The 22,540-nt window shown below is 46.4% G+C and overlaps 1 protein-coding gene across 1 annotated transcript in view; it reads left to right on the top strand.

Moving 5' to 3' along the window:
• Positions 1–22,540, top strand: part of TLCD2 (TLC domain containing 2) — a 195,190-nt gene that overhangs the window by 14,429 nt on the left and 158,221 nt on the right. Inside the window, exons 2-3 of the mRNA XM_069615405.1 lie at positions 15,999–16,081; positions 16,631–16,713. Coding sequence (XP_069471506.1) covers positions 15,999–16,081; positions 16,631–16,713 — 166 coding nt within the window. The remainder of the gene's footprint in view (positions 1–15,998; positions 16,082–16,630; positions 16,714–22,540) is intronic.

Below are 22,540 nucleotides of genomic sequence, written 5' to 3' on the forward strand. Positions count from 1 at the left end.
ATTGTCTGAAACGAAGTGTGCACATTGGGAATGTGATGACACGCATGTCGCTCTTTTAATTGAATTAGTCATGCAACAAAAGTGTGACCCTGTGATTCCTTGGTTTGTTACAGTGCCACCTGTTTTTATTCACACACAGCAGTTGAGGAACGTGTGGTAGGAAGCCCAGCACCTGTCCCATCATACTCCTGATGGCAGTGAGTATACCCCGTTGGTTAATGAAGACTGTCCTGAAGAAAGTGGGTCTAGTTGTTAAAACCACTGAAACCGGTAGAAAGTACAAACTGTTTGGAGGATAAGGTTACTGCCCATTAAACATATTTTTGCTCCACTCATGGTGTGGCCCTACTTTTTAATTTTGTTTTTATTTATTTTTTACCTTTTATTTACAAGTTAACCATAAGTAAAAACAGCATACAATAATCATATGGATCAAAGGAAAACGCACTATTTAAGAAACATTCAATAACCCAACTATGTACAACCCCCCCCCCACTCCTACCCGCCCCAATAAACACTCTAGCAAATTAGTACAGCGAGAGAAATTTTCCCCAGATTTTGTCAAACAAACCAATCTTCGCCTCCCTCCTGTACATCACCCTTTCCATGTCTGCCAAATTGTGCATTTCATTCATCCATGATCCAATGTTCAAAGTCAAAGTGGTTTTCCAGTTGCGCAGAATTATCTTCTTGCCCATCATGGACCCCCTGAACAACCATTTCTTTTGACAATGTGTAAGGTCGTCCAACAATTCATCACTTCCCAAATTTACCATATTAAAATCCAAGGCAGGCAACCCATCAATCACTCCATCACACACTCGACCAACCTCACTCCAAAACAACCTCACCAACCCACAATCCCACAGCATGTGCTCCAACGTACCAGATTCATGTACACACCTCCAACAATCCGAACATCCCAACATCCCCCTTCTCCACATTTTTTTCCGGTGACCAATAAATCCGATTGAGAATCTTAATCTGCCTTGACCTCTCAGTGAGACCCAAATATCAGTCTAACAGTCATACACATTTGTTGCCACAAGTCCTCTGAGATTTCCAAACCTATCCTCCTACTCCACTCCCCTCGAAGTATATCATTACCTCTGTAATTTGATACAATCGCCTTGTAAACTCTGCTGGCCAATCCCTCATCCTCTCCCCTCGCTTTCCTAGTGAACAGATCCAAATTAATCCTCTTCAAAAAGTTGACTTGCCCAATCGCTTTTTTAAGCTTTCTGAAATCCGAAATCCTGAAGTTCTCAATTTTAAATCGATGTTGCAACTCATTCGCTGTCAACCAGACATCATCCTCAAACAAATCAGAAATAAAGTGTACACCTCCCAGAAACCAATCCGCCCAGAACACACCACCACCATTTATCTTAATTGAAGGGTTCATCCAAATCGAGGCTCCAGGATCCTTTAGAACATTAACCCCCAAAAGACCACACAAATCCCTCCATGAGTTCCTCAAGCATCCAATCAAAAGAGCTTTACCACAGGAACGTTTCGAAGTAGAGGTCAGCACGGCCCTTGGCGTCAATGGACCATTGAAGCTAGTCTCAGCCACTACCCTACTTGCTCCAGAGGGGTTTGCACTGTAGAGTGGATGTGTTTTGGTCTTCAACAATACTTGACATGGATGTTTAAAATGGCTTATGCTTTTAGATTTACCCTTTGAGTGATGGGAGTTATTCAGTTTGTCTATAGGTCATTACAATTGCAGTATACCAGAGGTAAACAACTGAACCATGTTACAACTGCCTAGTCTCCCATATTTTAGATGTGTATGAGTGAGATTGACGGATGAGGAGAAGAGGTCGATTCCGATTACCCTGTATAGTTGAAGAATGAATAGATTTCTCTTCCTTTCTTTTCCATTCTGCTGTTAGATAAGCGGCACACCAGGGAAAATTAGTATAAGCATCTTACAGGCAGTATTAGATAGACTTTGATGCTATCATTGTGTCTTCTTTTGTAGAGCTTAGACATATAAGCAACCTATTCCTCCACATTTGGATAAGTGTGAAAGATGTTGCAAGTGAAGGTAGTTAAGGAGAGTTGGTCCTTTTTGTGTGTGAATAAACTACATGTTGGGACCAGCCCTGTGTAGTTGGATGGTGAGCACCCCCTTGTGATGGGTATCTTTTTTATAGAACCTTCATTGGACATTATCCCTTTTTGTTTATCATTGTTTTTTAAGTAGTTTGGGCTACAACTGTTATCAGCTCCCCCCTTGGTCCTGATGATATAGTCTGCGAAGGAGTTATACCTGTCGTGCTGTGCCTGTTTCACCTTTATGATAAGGCACCCCAGACCCTTTGCTGATCCTCCATTGTTTTCTGTTGGCAATTTTAATTTGCAGGCTATATTAGTTTGCTCGAGCCGATGTGCACTGCTTTGAGGCCCCTTGGCCGCTTCCTTGTTATGCCTCATGCACATCCCCAGTCTCCTATTGGCTATTGTGACTTCGACCCGAATGAGGACATAGCCCTGCGTTCACTACCACAGCAGTGTCAATTTAGCTCACTGCATCGAGGTAAGGCACCCCGGACCATTTGCTGATCCCCAATTTTGTTTTTGGGCAGTTTTTGAGGGCTAAGTTAGTTTGCTGGAGCGCTGTGCTGCTTCCTTGTTGTCCCTCCCACCTCTTGTGCTGCCTCAGTACTCTATTGGCTAATTTGGCCTACTTGGAACACCCCATAGGGCAGCCGACCTGCCCATGGCAGGCCCCTGCGGCTAAGGGCCACAAGGCAAAGGACAGCTCCAGGAAGTGTCTGCAGGTGTCAGCAGGGGAAGCAGCAGCCGTCAACCAGCAGTGACAAAGTAGGTGTGGTGGAGACAAGGGACACAGCAATCACTGCGCCCCACTAAACTGGCCCACCTCTCTCGTAACTTACCTTCCTCATCACCCATTAGTTTGAACCCTGCATGATGTACCACTTTCATTTTTAGCAACTGTTAACCCCATACATATCCACTGAGCTGTCAACTGTATTTCCGAGCCATCTCTCACCTCTAGATGAACTGTACCCTAACTGTGCTAGCCACTCCAGAAGAACTGTGAATATTAGCCTCTGTCACATCTAAATAAGACTGTGAATAGCCTGCGTCGCATCTAAACATGATTGTGAATATTGGCACGTGTCAGGTCTAGACAGGATTGGGAATATTAACCCGCATCACATCTAGGAAAAAACAGTGAATTTTAGCCTGCATCCCATCTAGACAAGACCGTGAATGTTATCTTGTGTCACATTTAGACAGGATTGTGAATACGAGCCTGCGTCACAACTAGACCGGATTGGGAATATTAGCCATGTCACATCTAGACAGAATTATGACTATTGACCTTTGTCACATCTAGACAGGATTGTGAATATTAGCCAGTGCCACATTTAGATACAATTGTGAATATTAGCTTGTGCCACATGTAGATAGACTAAATTGACCAACCCAAACCCACCTTATTACCTTCACCCTGACTGTGCCAGATAACCTGAGTGTGCCAGGTAACCTGACTGTGGCAAATAGCCGGATTGTGCCAGAAAGCAGCATTTCACATCTAGCCTGAGTGTGTCAGGTAGCAACATTTCAGTTTTAGCCTGATTGTGCGAGCTAGCCTTATTGTGCCAGATAACCTGATTGTGCCAGATAGCAGCATTTCGCATTCGTTCTGACGGTGCCAGACAGCAGCATCTCACATTCAGCCTGACTGTGCCAGATAGCCTAATTTATGCCAGATAAGCCTAATTTTGCAAGATGACCCGATTGTGCAAGATAGCAGCTTTTGACATTTGGCCTGATTCTGCCAGAAAGCCAAATTCTGCCAGATAGCCTTATCTTACATGCAGCCTGATTGTGCCAGATAGTCGTACCTCAAGTTTAGCCTGAATGATCCCAAGAACCACATTTGGCATTTAACATGAACTGTACTGGATAGCCCGGCTGTGCTTGATAACCATAGTTCAACTACCTAGGAAACTCCAATCTTGGGGTGTCACTTTCTCTATGACTACTGTGGCCTTCTCCCCACTATCCAGGAAACACAAATCTAGGTGTCTCTCATTAACTACTATATCTTTTCCTTTTTCTCTATATGTAAAGCTAGACAAACCCTTTATAGAGATAACCAGAAACCCCAACAATAAGCCTTGAATCCCATCAAGCCTAGGGCCTCCCCTAGTAAATCCAGTGGTAAAACAAGGACCCCCAGGCTACTTCCCCACAACCAACCGACATACCAAGCCATAAGACCAGCCGAGGCTAAACCATTACACCTATAATCACAAACCTAAGGAAGCCAAGAACCGTCACAATCCAACTAGGAAGGCGTTGCATGTGGGTTCCCACCCCTGCAACCTAAAAAGAAACTTAAAAGCGATCAAATGTATAAACCAACGAAGCACAAAGGATCACAACAGACAACCCAAACGCAAAGAAACATCTAAATCAGTGCTGTCCAACTCCAGGCCTCTAGGGCCGGGATCCTGACGGGTTTTCAGGATATCCCTCATTAATATTCATGAGGAAAAATGTGCATACATTAAGAATCATTGTCGGCAAATGTATCTCATGAATATTAATAAGGGCTATCCTGAAAACCTGACATGGATCCGAGCCTCAAGGCCTGGAGTTGGACAACCCTGGTCTAAATCAACCTACCACTAAGGAACGCAACATGCCACAGAAATGAACGGGACCACGTGAAAGACAACCAGGAGTAGGAATAAACCAAATGGAAGCGCACCACATAATCACAACCTGAAGAAAACAAGAACCCAATACTTAACCTAGCAGACCGACTCAACGATGACACAGACGCGACTGGACCACCATCACACCCTGAGAGCAACATGGGAGCAAACCAATGCAACAACCACAAGACAAAGCTGATATTAAAAGACAAACAAAACCAGGCCAAAAGAATCCACTGCAACCTAATCCATGCAAGATCAATGTTAAAATACGCCACAGAGATATACGACCTGCTCTGCGATGAAGGAATCAACGTCCTATTCATCACAGAAACATGGTTAGATGACCACTACAAAATCGCACTCCACAGCTGCCTACCCGAGAACTTCAAATGCACACAGTTAAACAGAAAAGGAAAAAGAGGAGGTGGTCTTGCAATAGCACTCGAACATCTGAAAATAAAAACAGATGAACCAATAAACATCAAAAACTCTGAGTCTTCTGGTAGTCCCGCAATACATGTGGATAGAGAGGGAGATTATACGTCCAGGCAGGCAATCTTGAGTGGATTGTTCAGGCTGTTCGGAAGATTTGTGTATTTTGAAGGACTCACTCCCGCGGCTACAGATGAGGGGAAGGTCGGGAGGGAAGAAATGTGACGTGACTGGTCATATGGTGCATTTACAAGGAACAGATAAACAGATATACATCATTGTTTTGAATGTTGTTTACATTTCGGGGGTTGCGCTTCAACTTCTCTTAACTAATCTGATTGGAACTCAATTGGTTATGGTAATAAGGGAACTGCCTACCATCCAGGACTGCATCTGCAGAATTTCTAAAGGGTCAGGAAGGAGTGGGTGTACAAAATATCTGAGAAGGGGGGGGGGATATGGCGCTGGCTCTAGGGTGGAACCAACCTCGCTGAGCTCTGGTAGTGAGGTTCCTCAGTTGCTAGTGTTGCAGCAAGATCACAGGTTGTGGTTGAGGTGCAGCCCCCACCTCATTTGTTTGGTAGAGAGTTGAAGGAACCTGGATACCTCGTCTTTGTAAATATATGAAATAGATTTTCCACACAGTTTTGTGTTTTTAGGTGCTGCTTTGTAGCATGGTTTGTTTATTTTCTTGGGTTATAAACACCTGTGGTGGGTAAAGAAGGGATTCTTAATGTCCCATGTGGTCAGCCGACACATGTTTCAACCCGTAGGTCCTTCTCAAGGCTATGTTTGTTCGGTCCGGCGCCCCCTATGGGGTTCTGGTCATCAGATGCAAGGTCCCAACAAGAGCTACTGTATGCAAAGGACCACCCATACCAAACCAGCACCTAAAAACGCAAAACACTGTGGAAAATATTTCATATATTTACAAAGACAAGGTATCCAGGTTCCTTCAACTCTCTATAAAAAATATCTGCTGGTAAATTGAATGGGGGTGATTTCCCTACGGCTTGCACTCGTTCTCATTCTTTGTTAGCCTGGCAGTTACTCTGGGCCAGTCTATATATTTCAAGCAAATATAAGTTTCAGCTTGAATCGGGGCAAATCTCCTGTGGTTAAGAAGAGTGAGGAACTGCATGATTGGTTATGGAGACAAGATGGTGCGGGTTATCTGCTGCCTAGTCAATCATTGAACTTGGGTGGCTTGGAGATCGCACAGTTTGGATTACGTTCTGGGCTCTGGTGCTAGTCAAGGGAGCATGATGTTTCATTGTAGCGGCCATTGTGTGCAATTGGCACCAATTCCGGAGTGAGGCTAATATGAATGCGTTGTGGGATTCTAAATCCAATACCAGCTATTGCCATGTGGAGAGGAATCATTGCTGGGCTTTCGTTTCCATATATGAGCTCCTGTTAGGTTCAGCACTTATTTATGGACTCATGGGTTTGGCCTGCAGAGTTTGTTTCTACCATGCTGGCGTAGTGGTACAATGCTGACCCTCAGTCTGGAAAATGTCGTTCTCAGTTGAGGATGTTGGTTATGGCTCGATCCCTGGTTTGGGATGTGGGTCGCCAGCAGAGTCCTCCTGAGGTTCTCTGGGCTAACATCGGTTTATATCCTTTTGAGGCATACCATAGGAGGATTATTTGATCATCACAGGGTGGTATCCTTTGAAGTCTGCAAAAAGAGCTCACACAATGAGGGTGGTTGAAGGAGTGAAAGTATTCTTTGGAAGTTTGCTTCATCGTACTTCACTGTAATGTTACATAGTCTGGACGCCTTCCATTTAACTGCATCATAAGCAACAAGAGGTAAATCCCTGGATATTGTAGACCTATATTTATTGGTATTACAGGAAGTAGGGTTAATCCGATTCATCTATGTATATGGTTCTATGGGTAAGATAGTTCTGCATTTGTAATTGTTAGTATCCCTCAAAATTAATGTAAATAGAGGGTCATTTGTTATGTATTTTTGGGGGCACTCTGGGTTCGGATCTGGGCTTGTGATATTTGCTAAGGTTCACATTTGTAAGTTTATCATTAATAGGGAGCTAGCTGTAGTTGAAGGTATTGCAAGAGGAGGGGGTACTAGGAGTCTACGTGGCTGATGACTGGTAGGTTATGTCAAGGTTGAGGTCTAATTAGAGTGATTCTAGCAACTAAAGGTTGAGCACAAGTGGGGGTTCTGGGATGCTGGAGGGCTGGTGAGGGTTTAGGGCTGTTGGAAGAGGGCGGGAGGGAATATAAGTTTGGGTAATCCTACATAGTTTATCTCAGATGCCTTGTTTTATCCTCTAAAAACTCTGAGACTAAATGTACAGTACAGTTAAAGATTTAGAAGCTTAGCTGTAAATGGCGAAGATATAATGAGTGGGGTGCTTCTGGGATGGGATTATAGAGGTACGAAGAGAGAACTGGGTTTCTGTAGTTATGCAATGAAGGTCCAGGGCATGTGGGAGGATACGGCTCTTGGTTTTAGTTTTGTGGCAGAGTTGGAAGTGAAGTTGATAATAATATTCAGGGTAAGATTGAGTGAGGTGTAGTCATAGAGGTTGGATTTAGGTATTGAATCCTTCAGGAAGAATGGGTGTAGGAGATATAAGGGTGGAATATAGGTTCCAGAAGGTGGAGTTTCGTCATTGCATAGATTGGAAAGAATGTTTATAAGGATAAATGATTGAAAGAGAGAAACGTATTGATATATTTGTAAACTATTGGGCATGGGGTTCTGGGTTTACAGTTCAGACTTTTTTGAGTTTTGTATATATCTTGTCTTATTATGTTGTCCATGTCTAGATGGACAATTTTCAATCAAAACTGGCTTATGTATTCATGTTGTGTTGTGTTCATCTGGTTTGTGTTCTGTGTGGGGTGGGGGGAGAAAGTGAAAATCTACACCATTATTTCTCTGATTATCATTATTGGAGGTACCATAGAGGTTTAACATGTGCCTGAAGGAAATAAGACGGATAGTTTGTTTTTTATCACTGCCTTAGGATGGGGTCATTGAAAGTTGTTACATGGAATGTAAAGGGGTTAAATTGCCATACGAAAGGGGGAAAAAAGTATGGCAAAGTTGTGGAGGGAGAAAGCGGACATTATTTTCTTGCAGGAAACCCATTTGACAGAACATTCTGAACGTTTTTTTTAATATCTCCAAATATATGAAAGTTTTGTTGAATTTCTACTCTGAGAAATCGAGAGGAGTGGGAATTTTAATTTGCAAGAGGTTGGTTATGGCAATAGAGAATGTACTCATGGATGACGAAGGATGGATTATTTTGGCTGACGTGAGATATGAGGGAAGGCTAACGACATTGGGATCAGTATATGGACCGTGTTCAAATGGGATAGGTTTTTTAAAGAGATGATTAATAATTTAAGGAGTATGAATGGTGACTGCATCATACTTGGGGGTGATTTTAATTGTGTATTGGATGGTACATTGGATGGGTCATCTGATTGTAGATTCACGTGTCAAAAATTAAGAAGCGCTTTTTCAAGATTTTATTGAAATCTTTGATTTGATAGACATTTGGAGCACGTTGCATCCTACTGAAAGAGTTCATTTTATTCTTCAGTTCACGACTCTTATTCAAGACTAGATTACTTTCTAATCTCAGACTGATTGATTGATGAGGTGATTGAGGTTGGTATGGGAGAACGATGTCTTTCAGATCACTCTTTAGTAAAGCTAAAAATAAATCGGGTTAAATATAGGCCGAATGGTATCAAGTAGAGGCTTAAAACATTCATTTTGCAGGATGAGAAAATATGTGAAGCTATTCATGTCTACATTGTTAATTCTTTTGTGAGCATAAACATTCAGCGGATAGCTTGCTACTATACGGGGTGTGCTGATACATTTGACTTCTAGGGCAAGAAAGATGGGAGAAGAGAAGGTTAAAGATCTGGAATTGGAATTGGGAGTTCTACAGAGGACAAATGCCCTTACTAGGAATAGGAAGGATAAACTAAGGATGGATAGCATGAGGGAGAAGCTTAAGAAAGCAATGGAGGGAGAGGTTGCAAAAGGTTTATACCATACAAAACAAACATTTTGGGAGTGCAAAGGGTAAAGAGGAGGGAGTTTACTGGCAAACAAATTAAAGAAATTGAAAGATCGTTCATACAGAAGATTGAGACCGAGAAGGGTGAATTTAAGTTTAGGAGGAAAGAAATGTTGGAATGCATTAGCATTCACATACCCAGAATAAAGGGAGGCATAGAATGCTATTCCTCCCTTTATTCTGAACACTTACATGTTGAAGAAAGTATGTTAGCTAATTTCTTCATTAAAATAGAAATTCTCTGTTTATCTAATGAGGGGGCGGGGGGTGCAGGATTCACTGATTTCTGAATTTGAAGTTGGGGCAGCTATTAATCAACCCAGTTTTGGGTAAATCTCCAGGCATGGATGGTCTGCCTATGGAGTTGTATAGGTCTTTTAGCACTGCTTTGGTACCTGTATTGTGTAATTTATATAATCAATTCCTTTCAGGAGGGATTTTATGTCCTTCTATGCGTGAAGCCGTTATTACCCTGATCCCGAAGCAATGAAAAGATGCTTCTAAATGCAGCAATTATTGACCTATTTATTTGCTGAATGTTGATGTAACAAATGTTACAAAGATTTTGGCTATTAGATTACTTAAATACATAGGAGAATTAATAGATTATTCACAAGTGGGATTAATGGATGATGGGTATGGTTATGATAACATTAGGAACTTATTGAATATAATGGGATTGTCTAACTCTAAATCTGAAGAAATACTCCTTATTTTTCTGGACGTTGAGAAAGCTTTTGTTTGTGCTAACTGTCGTTTTTAAATTATAACTTAGTTCAATTGGGGTTTGGTCCACAATTCGTGAATGCAATTGTAGATTTACAATATGATATTTATCGGCTAAATTATGGGTTCATGATTAATTGTCTCTTGCATTTCGGTTGTTTAGGGGAACTAGACAAGATTGCCCGCTTTCACCTTTTTTGTTTAATTTGGCCCTTGAGCCGTCCTTAGCATTCATTAGACAGGAACAGAATCTTCATGGTTGGAGAATGAGGGATTGAGAAGTGAAGACTTGGCATACGCCGATGATTTGACTGTTGTGTTAACAAAGGCAGTTGATGGAGGGAGTCTTCCGAAAAACATTTAACAGGAGGTGGGAACTTTTTATGGTTATAAAGTCAATTGGGGAAAAGAAAACTGTGGTTTTCCCACTTAACGTGAATCCATTGTGTAGGGGGTTGTTAAACCATAACCAACATAGCCATCCAACATGAACATCCGATAATTCTCTGTGACTTCAACCTCTGGTTTGAAGAAGAAAACACAAACTCACAAAAATCGCTAATTGAGCAGCCAAAAACCATTAATCTACGACAATTGGTCAAAGGAGCAACACTCACAGCTGGACACACACTTGACGCAATCTTTGCCAACAAACCTCTTATCACCACCAGTACAGATCCTCTGGAACGACCACCTCATCATCCCATTTGTGATCATGCTACAAACGAAAGCAGCCAAACGGCCGGATAAACTCCCACTATCACAAAAAGAAAGGCCATCAAACCGAGCAACTTAATAGAACAACTCGCACTCACAAAAACCAACTACCACTAACCTGGATGAAACTGACCATGATGGAAAAACAGAGCTACTTCATAAATGGATTGCTGAAACAATTGACGGCATCTCCCCAGGAAAACTTTTCACCCTGTCACGAAAGAGAGCAATGTAAACATGGCTTACCCCATTGCTCAGCACCATGAAAAAGAACAAGCAACTCAAACTGAAATGGAGGAAAGAATACGACCAAGCAAAGAGAGCCCAATTCCAACGACCGATCCGATCTTACAAAAAAGAAATTCAAAAGGCCAAAAAGAAACACTACGACAGCAGAATCCTCAAATCCGCCAACACCCAAAAAGAACTTGCATTGTTTCATGTTCAACATCATAAACGAAATGAGAAACCCACCAGATGCAACAACACCCCGGTACCCTCCCACAAACTATGCAACAGCCTAGCGGACCACGTCAGCCAATGAAAGAAAAAACACTCTGCAACATCCATTAAATTATACAAAGTAGGCTGGTCAACCCACACACACAAAACCAATCCTGTCGCTCGAGGAGCCACAGTATAAACTCCAAAGCTTCCCACAAATACCAGTAGAGACATTCATCAAGCTGGTAAAACATAGTAATAAAGCAGGATCCCCCCTGGTCCCCTGCCCCCAGACATTTACAAATCCATCCTCCCACAGGGCGCACCACTGGAACACTACAGAAACCTTTTTAACCTGTCACTTGCAACAGGCAAAGTACCGCGATCATTCAAATCGACGCCCATGAAACCACTCATCAACGACACGAGAGGCGACGTGGAAGACCTCTCCATCTACAGACTTATTTCAAACATCCCCTACCCAGCAAAACTACTAGAAAATTACATCTACAAAGTAGCACAAAGAACACGTAGGAAAACGCCAGTTGCTGGACCAGGCGTAAGTTTGCTTTAGTCCTGCTAGAGGAACAGAAACTGCACTCCTATCTGGGATGACCTAAAGACAAATGCAGACTCGGCACAAACTCTGCCCTAATACTACTCGACCTCTCTGCAGCGTTCGACTCAGTCAGCCATGACATCCTCATCAAGAGAATAGAAGAAATGGGAATAACAGACTTAGCCCTACTCTGGATAAAATCATTCCTACCAAATAGTATGGAAACTGTCTGGATAAAACACTTAAAACTCGCTCCACAGGACATTGACTGTGGCGTAAAACACGGATCATCCCTATCCCCACTGTTTTTCAACATCTACCTGACTCCGCTAATCTAGAGCATCAAAACGCAACCTTACGTGCTACAACTATGCAGACGACGCACAAATCATCTATAAAATCAAAGATGCACAAGAAGAGAACACAGCGCTGGGAGAATGTCTTAAATAACTCTGCGAAAGGATGAACACAAACAGCCTAAAACTCAACCAAGGCACGACAGAAATCATTATATCCAAAAACCTGGAAATTAGCATGGCCCACAGAACTAGGAACAGCACCCACACCATCGAAAATAGTCAAAAACCGTAATCCTAATGAACAATGCGCTAACACTAGAACCACAAGTAAACGCAATAATCAAGAAATGTTTTTTCCTTCTACACTCGGTTAAAAGAATCCTGCCATTCCTGTCCTTCACCCATAAGACACTGACAATCGCCCTTGTGTCAAGAATTGACTACTCCAACAACTTCTACCTCGGAATGCCAGAACACCTACTGAAGAAGCTGCAACGTATCCAAAACGCAGCCGACAGACACCTTCTCAAACTATCACGAATAGAAATCCTACAAAAGAAAATAACGATTAAATGACAAGAACACTCAGATGAAGCAACAACATTTGCCTAGAACCAAAACCTTGCACAAGGAAAAAGCTAGGGGGATCCTCCTTCTCTCACCTGGCAGCAAAAACTTGCAACACGCTCCCGAAAGACACACGAAATACAAAGGACCACCTAAAATTCAGGAAACTACTCACAACATGGCTCTTCGCCACAGAACCATAATTAATCTACTGAAAAAAAAAAGGTAATCGCCCCTCCACAGCCAAATCCTGTCGCTAAGCTAAACCCAAGGGACAGGGATGGTTGCTAGAGATGAAGGAGCATTAAACACTACCACACACGCACGACCAGATAGGGAGCACTTAGAATTAATAGGGAGGGGACCAAGCGGCTCAGGGAGACGATGCTAGACAGAGCCCGCTTACGACCAAAGAGCAACCCATAAACTTAGCAATCATAACCCTGGGTGGGGGAGACCCTCCCCTCCTGTCCCTCACACGGATCACTAGACCGTCTCGGAGATGGACCTGCCTCGCACAGAACCAGGTGAATGAACCACATAGCAATGCTCCAGCAGACAGCACGGCTAGAGACACCCAACACACATGCCCAAAAGAGTGAGACAACCCCACTAACCCATCCGCTGAAACTTCAACTCTTGGCACACGCCTCTCGACCCCTAACCAAACATGACCACTCTCCTGCACCGCAAACCGCAAGGCTTCACTACACTGCCACAACAGAACAAACCACACCTAGTCTTGCACACATGGGAGCCCACAGATTTGGAAATCGCACCCATGCTCAGCGAACAGTGCTAACCGAACTGAAGCTGCCAACAGGACATCACAAATCTTGCTCTATAACCGATGCTACTCTCTTAATTTTCCGATCTGCCAGAGCGCGAGGTGACCACTGCGGTGGTAATGGGTAGTGCACGATATAAATATCCTTTAACATAACATAACATTGGGATCACGGCTGGTTTAGTAGTCGTGTGGGACCGAGTTCCTGTTCTCCTGCAGCGCAGTCGTCCTATTGAGAACAGCGATATAATGGAGCAACAGATTTTATCTTGCAGAGTTGGTGCGCCACGAGGCTTTGACCTTTGTGGAGGGCATTTTACTGTGGGCTGGTCTGCTGCTCGGATATACTTTCTGCTGATTGGCGAAGCAAACATTGCCGTTTTGTGTTTGGGGCGATAGATTACGATGGCCGCGTTTTCCATTAACAACGCAGATAAGAAGATGAAGGGCTGGAAAGCGACATTCCAGCTGCCAGGTGTCAGTCACCCAACATGTTCTCTTTGCATTAGAAACACACTGATCTGTCTCCCCTGACACAGGTGTATTCAAGAACACCTATGTAAGCTTTGAAATCAATTGGTACATGTGCTTTGTACAGAAGTATTTATGGAGCATGAATGATTTGAGTCCTTGTATGTGGCTGTTGGACACAAGTTTCACAAACATTATGTATTCTACACGTTTTAACCTTCATACTATTGCAGTTTACACTTGTATTAATCATTTGTCAGACACGCCTATACACCTGCAATTCCCTTTACTGCACTGGTGTTCAGAGGAGGGGGCGGACTATACACCCAAATGCACACTTCTTATCGGACATGTGAGTTTAGGGTGCTCTTGCACCCCTTTTATTCTCGATGAAGTGCCATGCTTCCCTCTTCTTTCTGTGCGATTGGTGGCTGTTATGGAATTGGTAAATGTGTTGCGATTATGGCATTTGTGTACGGTAGGTTTCATAATTACACACACGCGCACGCATGCGCAGATCTTTTAGACGGGCATGGATAGGGGATATGCGCTATAAACAGAAAGACAGAGAGACAGAGGGAAGTGCATTGCCTTGTTCAGAGCCAGCACTGGTCGTTGGGCTGGTTTTTCCGAGATCCGGCTAAATGGGTCTCCCCTGGCAGAGGCATGGCAGGGATTGCCCAACAAGTGGGCCTGAAGCTAATCTAGTTGGGCCCACCGCAGGGGCATTACCATCGGTAAATGCCCACACAGCGCTGCACAGGGGGCATTTACAGAATTTGGGTGGGCCTTGTGCTGCTCAGGCCCTCAGATGTATACGCCTCTGTCCCCTGGTTTCAGATCCGACAAAGCAATGTACAGCGCTTCAGGGGTCTGAATGGTTTTCATTTGTTTTGGTTGGCGAAGCCAGGATTCGAACACACGTCTTCGGAACAAAGGTTTGGAGACTACCAAGCAGACCACTTGAATGGCTGGTCAGGTAGCATGTGCAGTGGCAGATTTAAGACAAAGGGCCCCGTGGGCAGCACGTGATAAAGGGCCCAAGATGGGTTGGTCATAGAGGCAGATCTTAGGGTGAGCGAAGTTAATTGTGATCACGAGTGCGGAATGGCAAACTTTAGGAACAAAAGCAATTTTTTATAATGTTGGCTTTATTGCGGGAATGTGTTAATTTATTCACGTCTAGCCCATGATGTGTTTGGTCTACTTGGAATAAACTGGGAGGTGAAATGGAAAAACAGCAAATGGCCATCATCTTACGTGATGCCTTTTGTTTAAAGTTCCTTCTGGGCATGGAAGGGTTGTGTATTTGCCCCGCCACCCATTGACACCCAGAGTAGAAATTCTCACCAGGGGGAAAGGCCTGGCTATGGGGAGGCAACTGCTGCTCAGGTGGAGATAATGGGCCCTTGTAAATGGTGGGAGACCACCAACTGCCTATTCACAAGAGGGCACATAGCAAACCTGTTAGTTATGCATTTCTTTGGCATCACTTGAGACCCCCCCCCCCCCCCCCCCGCATTCATTAAGAGCAGTTAGGGCACTTCTATGCATAGTGAACTTGGCAGCCCCTCCACTTTAATGGATTCATTGCTCAGTCAGTGTTCACACAGAACACGCGGGGCCCCATGAGCGCTGCTGCCTCTGCCTGACTGTGAAAACAAATGGGAAGGAAGGGAATGGGGGGAGGGGCTTGGTCGCCGTTTGTCTGCCTAGCGACCGCTAAATCCGCCCCTGATGCATGTGCAATGATTGTTGGGGTATTTAGGCAAGCTTTGGTGTGCACCTGTTTATGCTTTGCTTACAACATCATAGGAAACACTATTTTCGTGTGTTATTTTTCAGGTGTTCATTAATCTCCTAAAATGTAAATGTTTTTTATGCGTGGGGTTTAGAAAAGCATCTCCCCCCTGTTCCCCCCCCATCTCCTCCCTTGTTTGCGGGATGCCACAGTAAAGAGTGCCCATTTTCAGCACTTTTCAGAGCTGCTAAATCGTTGTTGCAGGAGTGGCCCCTAAAATGCAATGCCTGTGAGTTTGCTTCCACATGTTATGCATGTGGTGTTTTGTGCTGCTGTTCTTCTGTGAAGGAAATGGCCCTCCGGAATGATCCGTCGCGGCTGCCTTTTCACGTGTGTACAGTACCACGCAGCTCTCTTGACTTACTTGTCCAATGTGCGCAGCTGCAGTTTTTGACGCCACTCTCGCCCTATAGGTTTTACCTGCACCCCAAGATGGCGGAGGATCTCATCTCTACGCACTCGCCTTTCTCCCACAGCCTGGTCGCTGTATCTATAGGTAAGTTAGTGGGTGAAGGCTGGTGTCTGAAGGGGGTAGAGGTGGTGGGGCGGTTCTTCTTCATCAGTGGACTACTGGGGGCGGGGGTGGGGGGGGGTGTAAGAGCCACGAGTGGAAAGTTGGGGATCCGTGGAGAATGTAGGAGGTGCTTTAGAAAACATTGAAGGAATGTTGTGATGTATGCTGTGAAGGGGGGAGACGGCTGTGGGAAAGAAAGCTTGAGTGGGAAGTAACAGAACATCACTGAAGGGTGAGCATGGAAGGGAAAGAGCACCAGGGGCTGTGAGAAACACAGCCGGCATGTTGCCCTGCTCCGTGTAAGGGTTATTGGGGTCTTCTTTGATTCCCTGTGTCATGCAGAGATGGGCACTCTGGGTTGCGTTTTGCACTGAAGCAGTCTTCCACTCTGACGCAGGGCTCTACGCTAGACACCTATAGGCACTGGTCATGCGTTGTCCCGTGGGTAGCGGCGCCAGCCACTGGTGCAGTCTTCATTTATGGGATCGCTCTAGGCACTAAACACTGTCTTGATGTCAAAATCTTTTGCAGGATATTTTCTTCACGACTTTGCGGATATGATCTTAAACCAGAAGTTCCACCAGTCCTGGGAGCTGCTTTTCCATCACACAGTGGTGAGTCCTCTCTCTATGCTGCCCGCAGAGGTCACTGATGGCGACTATGACTTCGAGGTTGTATAAAAATGAGGAGAATGCACAAACCCCCAACCTGGGAAGGCTACGGGTAGAGTCCTTGCTGAAGGGAACAAACCCGCAGACTCTAATGGGCACCCACATATGATACGAGTTATTTATAATGCGCCTGTACATGAGTGTTTTCTAGGCGCGTCAAAGGTGGGGGGAGACGAAAGCAAACTATCTAGGCCTTGTCATTCAGATCGTGCGAATGCAGAGTGCTAAGTAGCGTTGCATTATAATATCCTTGTATTGTCCTCCCTCTGTTTCCCCATTCCTTGGCGCGCCTAGAAACACTTGTGTACAGGCGCGTTATAAATGACTTATTATGTCAAAGTGCTGGGGTGGCAGAGGGAAAAGGGAAGTGCATCCAGGGCAGCGCGGCCTTGGGTAAGTGCGAGGAGGCGGGGCACTGTTTGGTTGCAGTTACAGTCCATAAGTGCTGTAGGCCCGGAGGCAGTGCAGGGGAGACTGGTCGTGGAGGGGCCTGGTACCCAATGAGACTCTGAGGGTAGCCAGGCCACCAGTCGGCACCAACGGACAGGTGGGGGAGGAGGGTAGATGGAGGAGAGAGACCCCGACCGCCAGACCCAATTCTGCCTGGAGAAACATCTGACCCTCAGAGAGCTTGAGAAGGATAGTGTTTTGGAAGAGAGAATCAGATGTAGTGCGGGCCCCGGCCCCAAAAGGCCTTGTAGACGATGCAGATGGTCTTGATCTTTGCAGCCACCTAGAGCAGTGGAGAGATACGATCCCTGGGCTTGAGCCCAAGGACCAGTCTCGCAGTCTTGTTCTGGACTAGTTGCAGAGGGCGGAGAGTAGAGGAAGGCAGATTGAGAAAGAGGCTGTTGCAGAAGTCCAGCCTAGAGAGAACCTGGGCTCTGGAGACAGTGAGTTTCTGAGGGAAAGTGAGAAAAGGAAGAATACCTCAGAGGAGGTGCAGCTGGTAGTGGGCCTTATTGGAAAGGTTTATGATGTAAGGAGAGAGTGGAGCTGAACCAAGGTTTTTTGCCTCACAGGAAGGCGGAGGAAGAAGGCCCAAGGAGGGCGGGCCAGAGTGAGAGAGAAAGCATGAGTCCCAATGAGAAGGATCTTGTCTTACTGGCATTAAGGCAGAGATCATTAGAGGCGCACCCCTCCTGAATCGTGGATAGACAGTCAGGAATAAGTGGGGGAGGAGAGGAGGCTGAGGGGAGCCTGAAAGAGAGCCGAGTGTCATCCTTATAACACTGAAAGTTGGAGAAGGTAGAGATAAGGTGGGACAAGTATACATTGAAAAGCCAGGGTGAAAGGTTAGAGCCCTGGGGTAGGGGGGAGACCTGGGAGGGTCAGTCAAGGAAGGAGGACAAGCACATCATGGCCTGATTGGTGATGTGACACCACAGTCTTCTGTTGTGAAGGGTCCCCAGTTGTGGAGGAGTAATGGGGTGGTGCAATTCATATAGGGATTGGTCCAGAGTACTTCTTAGGTGTACCCACTCAGCCATCTCTACTCTTGGGTTCTAAAGTATACACATCTTCCGGTTCCGTCTCTTGTACACCTCTGTTGTTGCTGTACCTGTTGGATGCTGCCCCACAGCCCTGGATGCTACCTGTCTATCTGGCCTGTCACCATGGCTGTGCTTCTTTACAGTGCACTTTTGAATGCAATTGCCTGCCCATGCCAATTGAATACCTGACTGGAATCTTGCCCTGCTAAAGTTGTGCCACACTTGGCGCGGCCTGCACGGGCTGCCTAACGGGGCTTCCACTCTGTCAATTGACAAGTTGGCTATTGTGTGTTTTGCAGGGACAAGGTCCACTCTAGTCGCGTGCGGTGCTCCAAAGGCCGCTTTGCACAGCATATGGTCCTCGGAAAGGATGTGCCTCGCCGTGTGCAGGGAGCTTGCTCCTGTGTTCTGAGGTCACGCCTTTTTTGTGCACAGTCCTGTGGGGTTCGAATGCTCTGTGTTCTGCATGTTGCAGGCTCGCGGTGCTTTCCTTTTGCTTTTCCTTGTGACGTTGCTGCGGACACACATTTGGGGGTTATAGTGATTTTACTGTGCAATGGTTTGCTGCTCGCTTAAGTGTTGATGGTTTTTTTTTCCTTCAGTTGCCCTGTTAGTTCGCGGGCTGTCGTACACGGGACCTGTCCAGGGTCCCCGTCGGCTGTGCACCGACTTCCCTGGCCTTGTGCTGTGGCCTGCACCCTACCTGCTGTACACCCGTGTGAACAGTTCATGGTCACCAGGACGACCGCCCGCACACCTGCCTTTAGCACTCGCTGTCCCTCCTGCGCACATAAGCGTAATCCAGCGTAATCCTCTTGTGGAGAAGATGAGGGAGGGCAGAGGTCAGCAGCTCCTGTACACAATAGGATGAGGAGCTAACTCCTGAAAGCCACACTCGACTGGGGGCGCGAGGAGTCGAGCTGGTCGACCTGAAGGGGTGGGGGTTAGTGCGATCGTGCTGCAGCTGACACTAGGCTTGGGGCGTGGGAGGCTGGGTTACTTGAGGGAATAGGAGGCCATGATTATACCACAGGCTAGGAGTAGGGGGGGTCGCGAGGGGGAGATGACAGGTGCTGGGGTGAAGCAAGATTCAAAGAGTTCTGCTCTCGAGGTGTCGCTTGTGGGGGGAGGGGGTAGGAGGACAGGGAAGGAAAGGTGGTGAGGGTGAGGGTGAAGGTGAAGCAAGTCCCTGCCCTGGGTGTGGTTGCCCTGAAGGTTTCGCTTCTTGTGGGGAGGCGGGGGGGGGGGGGGGAGGGGGGGTTCAGGGAAGGGAAGGTGTTGGCGGTGAGGATGAAGGAGTCCCTGCCCTGGGTGTGGTTGCCCTGAAGGTGTCGCTTCTTGTGGGGGGACGGGTGGGGGGGGGAGGGGTTCAGGGAAGGGAAGGGAAGGTGTTGGCAGTGAGGATGAAGGAGTCCCTGCCCTGGGTGTGGTTGCCCTTGGGGCTGGGAGAGTAGAGGTGGAATTTGGAGCCTGGATCCTGAGCCATGGGTGTGGCATCCGTGGACTTTACCCTTTGCAGCAGAAGGGTGTGCTGTTTGTTGTACTTATGTGACGTGTGGTTCTTTGGGCCGTTGCATACCCCTGTGTCAACTGAGTTTGTGGCCGATTAGCATAGCCCCCCTACCCCCCTCCATAATGCCATCCCCTCAGGCCCTCGTTTGCCGTTGCGATTTTCTGCAGGTGCTCCCAAACTTGCAAGTTCCCTCCTTCCCCCGCACGCCTGCCTCCCTGTGCACTCCGTGACACTGGATTGTGCTTGACAGCAGAGTGTTTTTATTTGTAATTAATGCTTGACGACTGGGTTTTACCCTTGAAGAAGGAAGGAAGGAAGGAAGGAGGGAGGGTGTGTCGGCCCACCCACCTATTCAGGGATATGGGTCCCGTTAGTTTGCATGGCATTTGTAGAGCACTTAAACTGCCTTTGGCATGTCTTCGAAGCGCTAATGCGGTCTGGCTTGTATTGGCAATCAGTACCATATATGTATAGGTTTATTGAAAGATGGCATTGCACCCAACCATAGCTGGCTGCCTGGCATCCACGAGCAGCTGGCTCTTTTAACTTCCTGGACACAACATATGCCAGCATCACCTCTGCACACAAGGCTGTTTACTTTCCTGGTGGCTTCCTAGTCCTACCTTATCAATGGCCACAAAGTCGTGGGTTGAGGGGGTGCCGATCACCCTGTTTCAGGTAGGGTGGGGAGTGGAGGGTGTGTGGATCTGGGTTTTGGGGAGCAGGGTCTTGAGCTCCTTCCTGAACTGTAGAAGCAAGAGGGCGAGTCTGATGAGAAGGAGGTTTCCGGAGTCTTCGGGCGTAGACCACAAAGGCCTGTCTTCTGGTGGATCGTAGACCTCGGGAGATGCAGAGTTTCTCAGTGAGCTAGCTTGTGGACTTCAGGATGACGGCCTTGTAGATAATGCAGCAGGACTTGATAGTATGGGCTTGCAGTGGAAGCCAGCCAGTGCAGTTCGATGGTCGGGGTGATGTGGTCGGACTTGTGGAGTACTGCGATGATGTACTGCAGGGTAGTCGCCGGAAGGCCTTCCAAAAGGGTTGACTTTAGCTAGATTTCTGTTTTTCACAGTGAGTCCGATGGCCACAAGCTAAAATGTCCCAGCTATTGCTTGCTTTGTTCCCTTTTTTTCTTTTGAATTTTTGTATTTCTTTTTCTTATGAATTACCTGGGTTTCTGATATGCTGTATGCTGTTAAAATGGTATGTTGCTTGTTATATCCGGCCTTTTGTTGTCCAAACATTGGTAATGCAAATTATTGCCGCAGAAATTAGGTGGGGGAGGTCCAGTGCTCCAATGGCATGAAACAAAATCAAATCCTACTATGTCAATCTGCTCTACAATATCGAAGACTGCTCGGCATGTCCAAGTGCCTGCTGCCGAGATCTACGTCCGCTGTATAAGTCGGAATTGCCCGCTCCAGTTAAAGTACCTGTCGCAGTGTTGTGTTGGGTGCAAGGTACAGCGTCCTCAGCCGTTGAGTGGTTTCAGCGCAGGCCCCACCCTCTCTATTCTCCCCCACACCCAAACTCCCAAGGAAGGTGGAAACCCCTTTTTGGCAAGACCCATGATTTCCTCCCAGCTGCATTGAATTGATACTTTATTTCTATCGCGCTCGTACACGAGCGTTCCAGAGCGCGACGAGGCAAGGGAGGGGAACAGGGGAGAACAAAAACAACGATCTTACTAGGCCCAGTGACATTTTGAACGTGCAAGTGCAGGATAGAGGGTGAAGGGGGAGAAGTGCGTGGAAGGGGGATCAAAAGGAGAACAGAATAAATCATAAGAAAACACATTTTTTTTAAAGTAGTGTAACCAGCATGTGGCAAAGCAGCAGGCAGGGTAGGTCAAATAAGTGCAGGGAGAAAGAAAGGGGGGGGGACTGTATGGATACAGATGCAGACCCCAGTGCAAGGGGCGGCCCGGAGGCAGTGCAGGAGGGTGGCAGGGTGAGCAGGTACCTGGGCTCGGAGGACAGAGGGTGGCCAGGTGCATGGTGCCAAGAGAGAACAGATCAGCAGGGGTGGGGGGAGGCAAAGGCCGAAGCAAAGAGGTCTTGAGGTGCTTCCGGAACTGGAGATGGTTTTCCTCAAGTTTTAGAGTGACAGGGAGGCTTTTCCAGAGGGAAGCCCCAGCAGAAGACGGAGATCTCCCCCCCCCCCCCAGCATGTTTCTTTGAGAATCGACTGACCCTGAGGAAGTTAGAGGTAGAGGAGCGAAGAGCTCGAGAGGGGAGGTATTTGCGCAGCAGCGGTTGAGTGGGATCCTTTTTATTCGCTATACACTCCACTCAAAGTACTTTTGCGTTCATAACATAAAGGGGGTGGGGAGATGATGGATGTATGTCCTTCAATCCTCAACCCCAGGGGGGATGAATGAGGGGCTCAGTGGACCTGCTGCAAGGCCAACCTGGTTCCTCCCTCAGCCTCTGATGTTCATCTAAATCTGGTACCTGCCCCCCCCCCTCCCCTCTCCTGTGCCCCATTCCATTTTTCACTGGATACCCCTGGCAGGGGCTTAATCCACTACTCCATACAGGTTTAGCACTGTGAGACCCTGCAGTACAACCTGGGCACAAGTCCTAAAAAAAAAAGTGGGGTGAGGAGGGGGGCTCATTAACATACACAGTGGGTAGTGATGTCAGTATAAATGAGCATAGCGAAGTGAAATATGCAAATGTCAGTCAAATGGCTATGCACCGAACAAGTTGCACAGGACAATGGCCATTTGCCTTTCATAGAACCAGCGCTCCTAAAATAACCC

The sequence above is a fragment of the Ambystoma mexicanum genome, chromosome 9 (assembly GCF_040938575.1).
Source record: "Ambystoma mexicanum isolate Mex_15411 chromosome 9, UKY_AmexF1_1, whole genome shotgun sequence".
Classification (NCBI taxonomy): Eukaryota; Metazoa; Chordata; class Amphibia; order Caudata; family Ambystomatidae; genus Ambystoma; species Ambystoma mexicanum.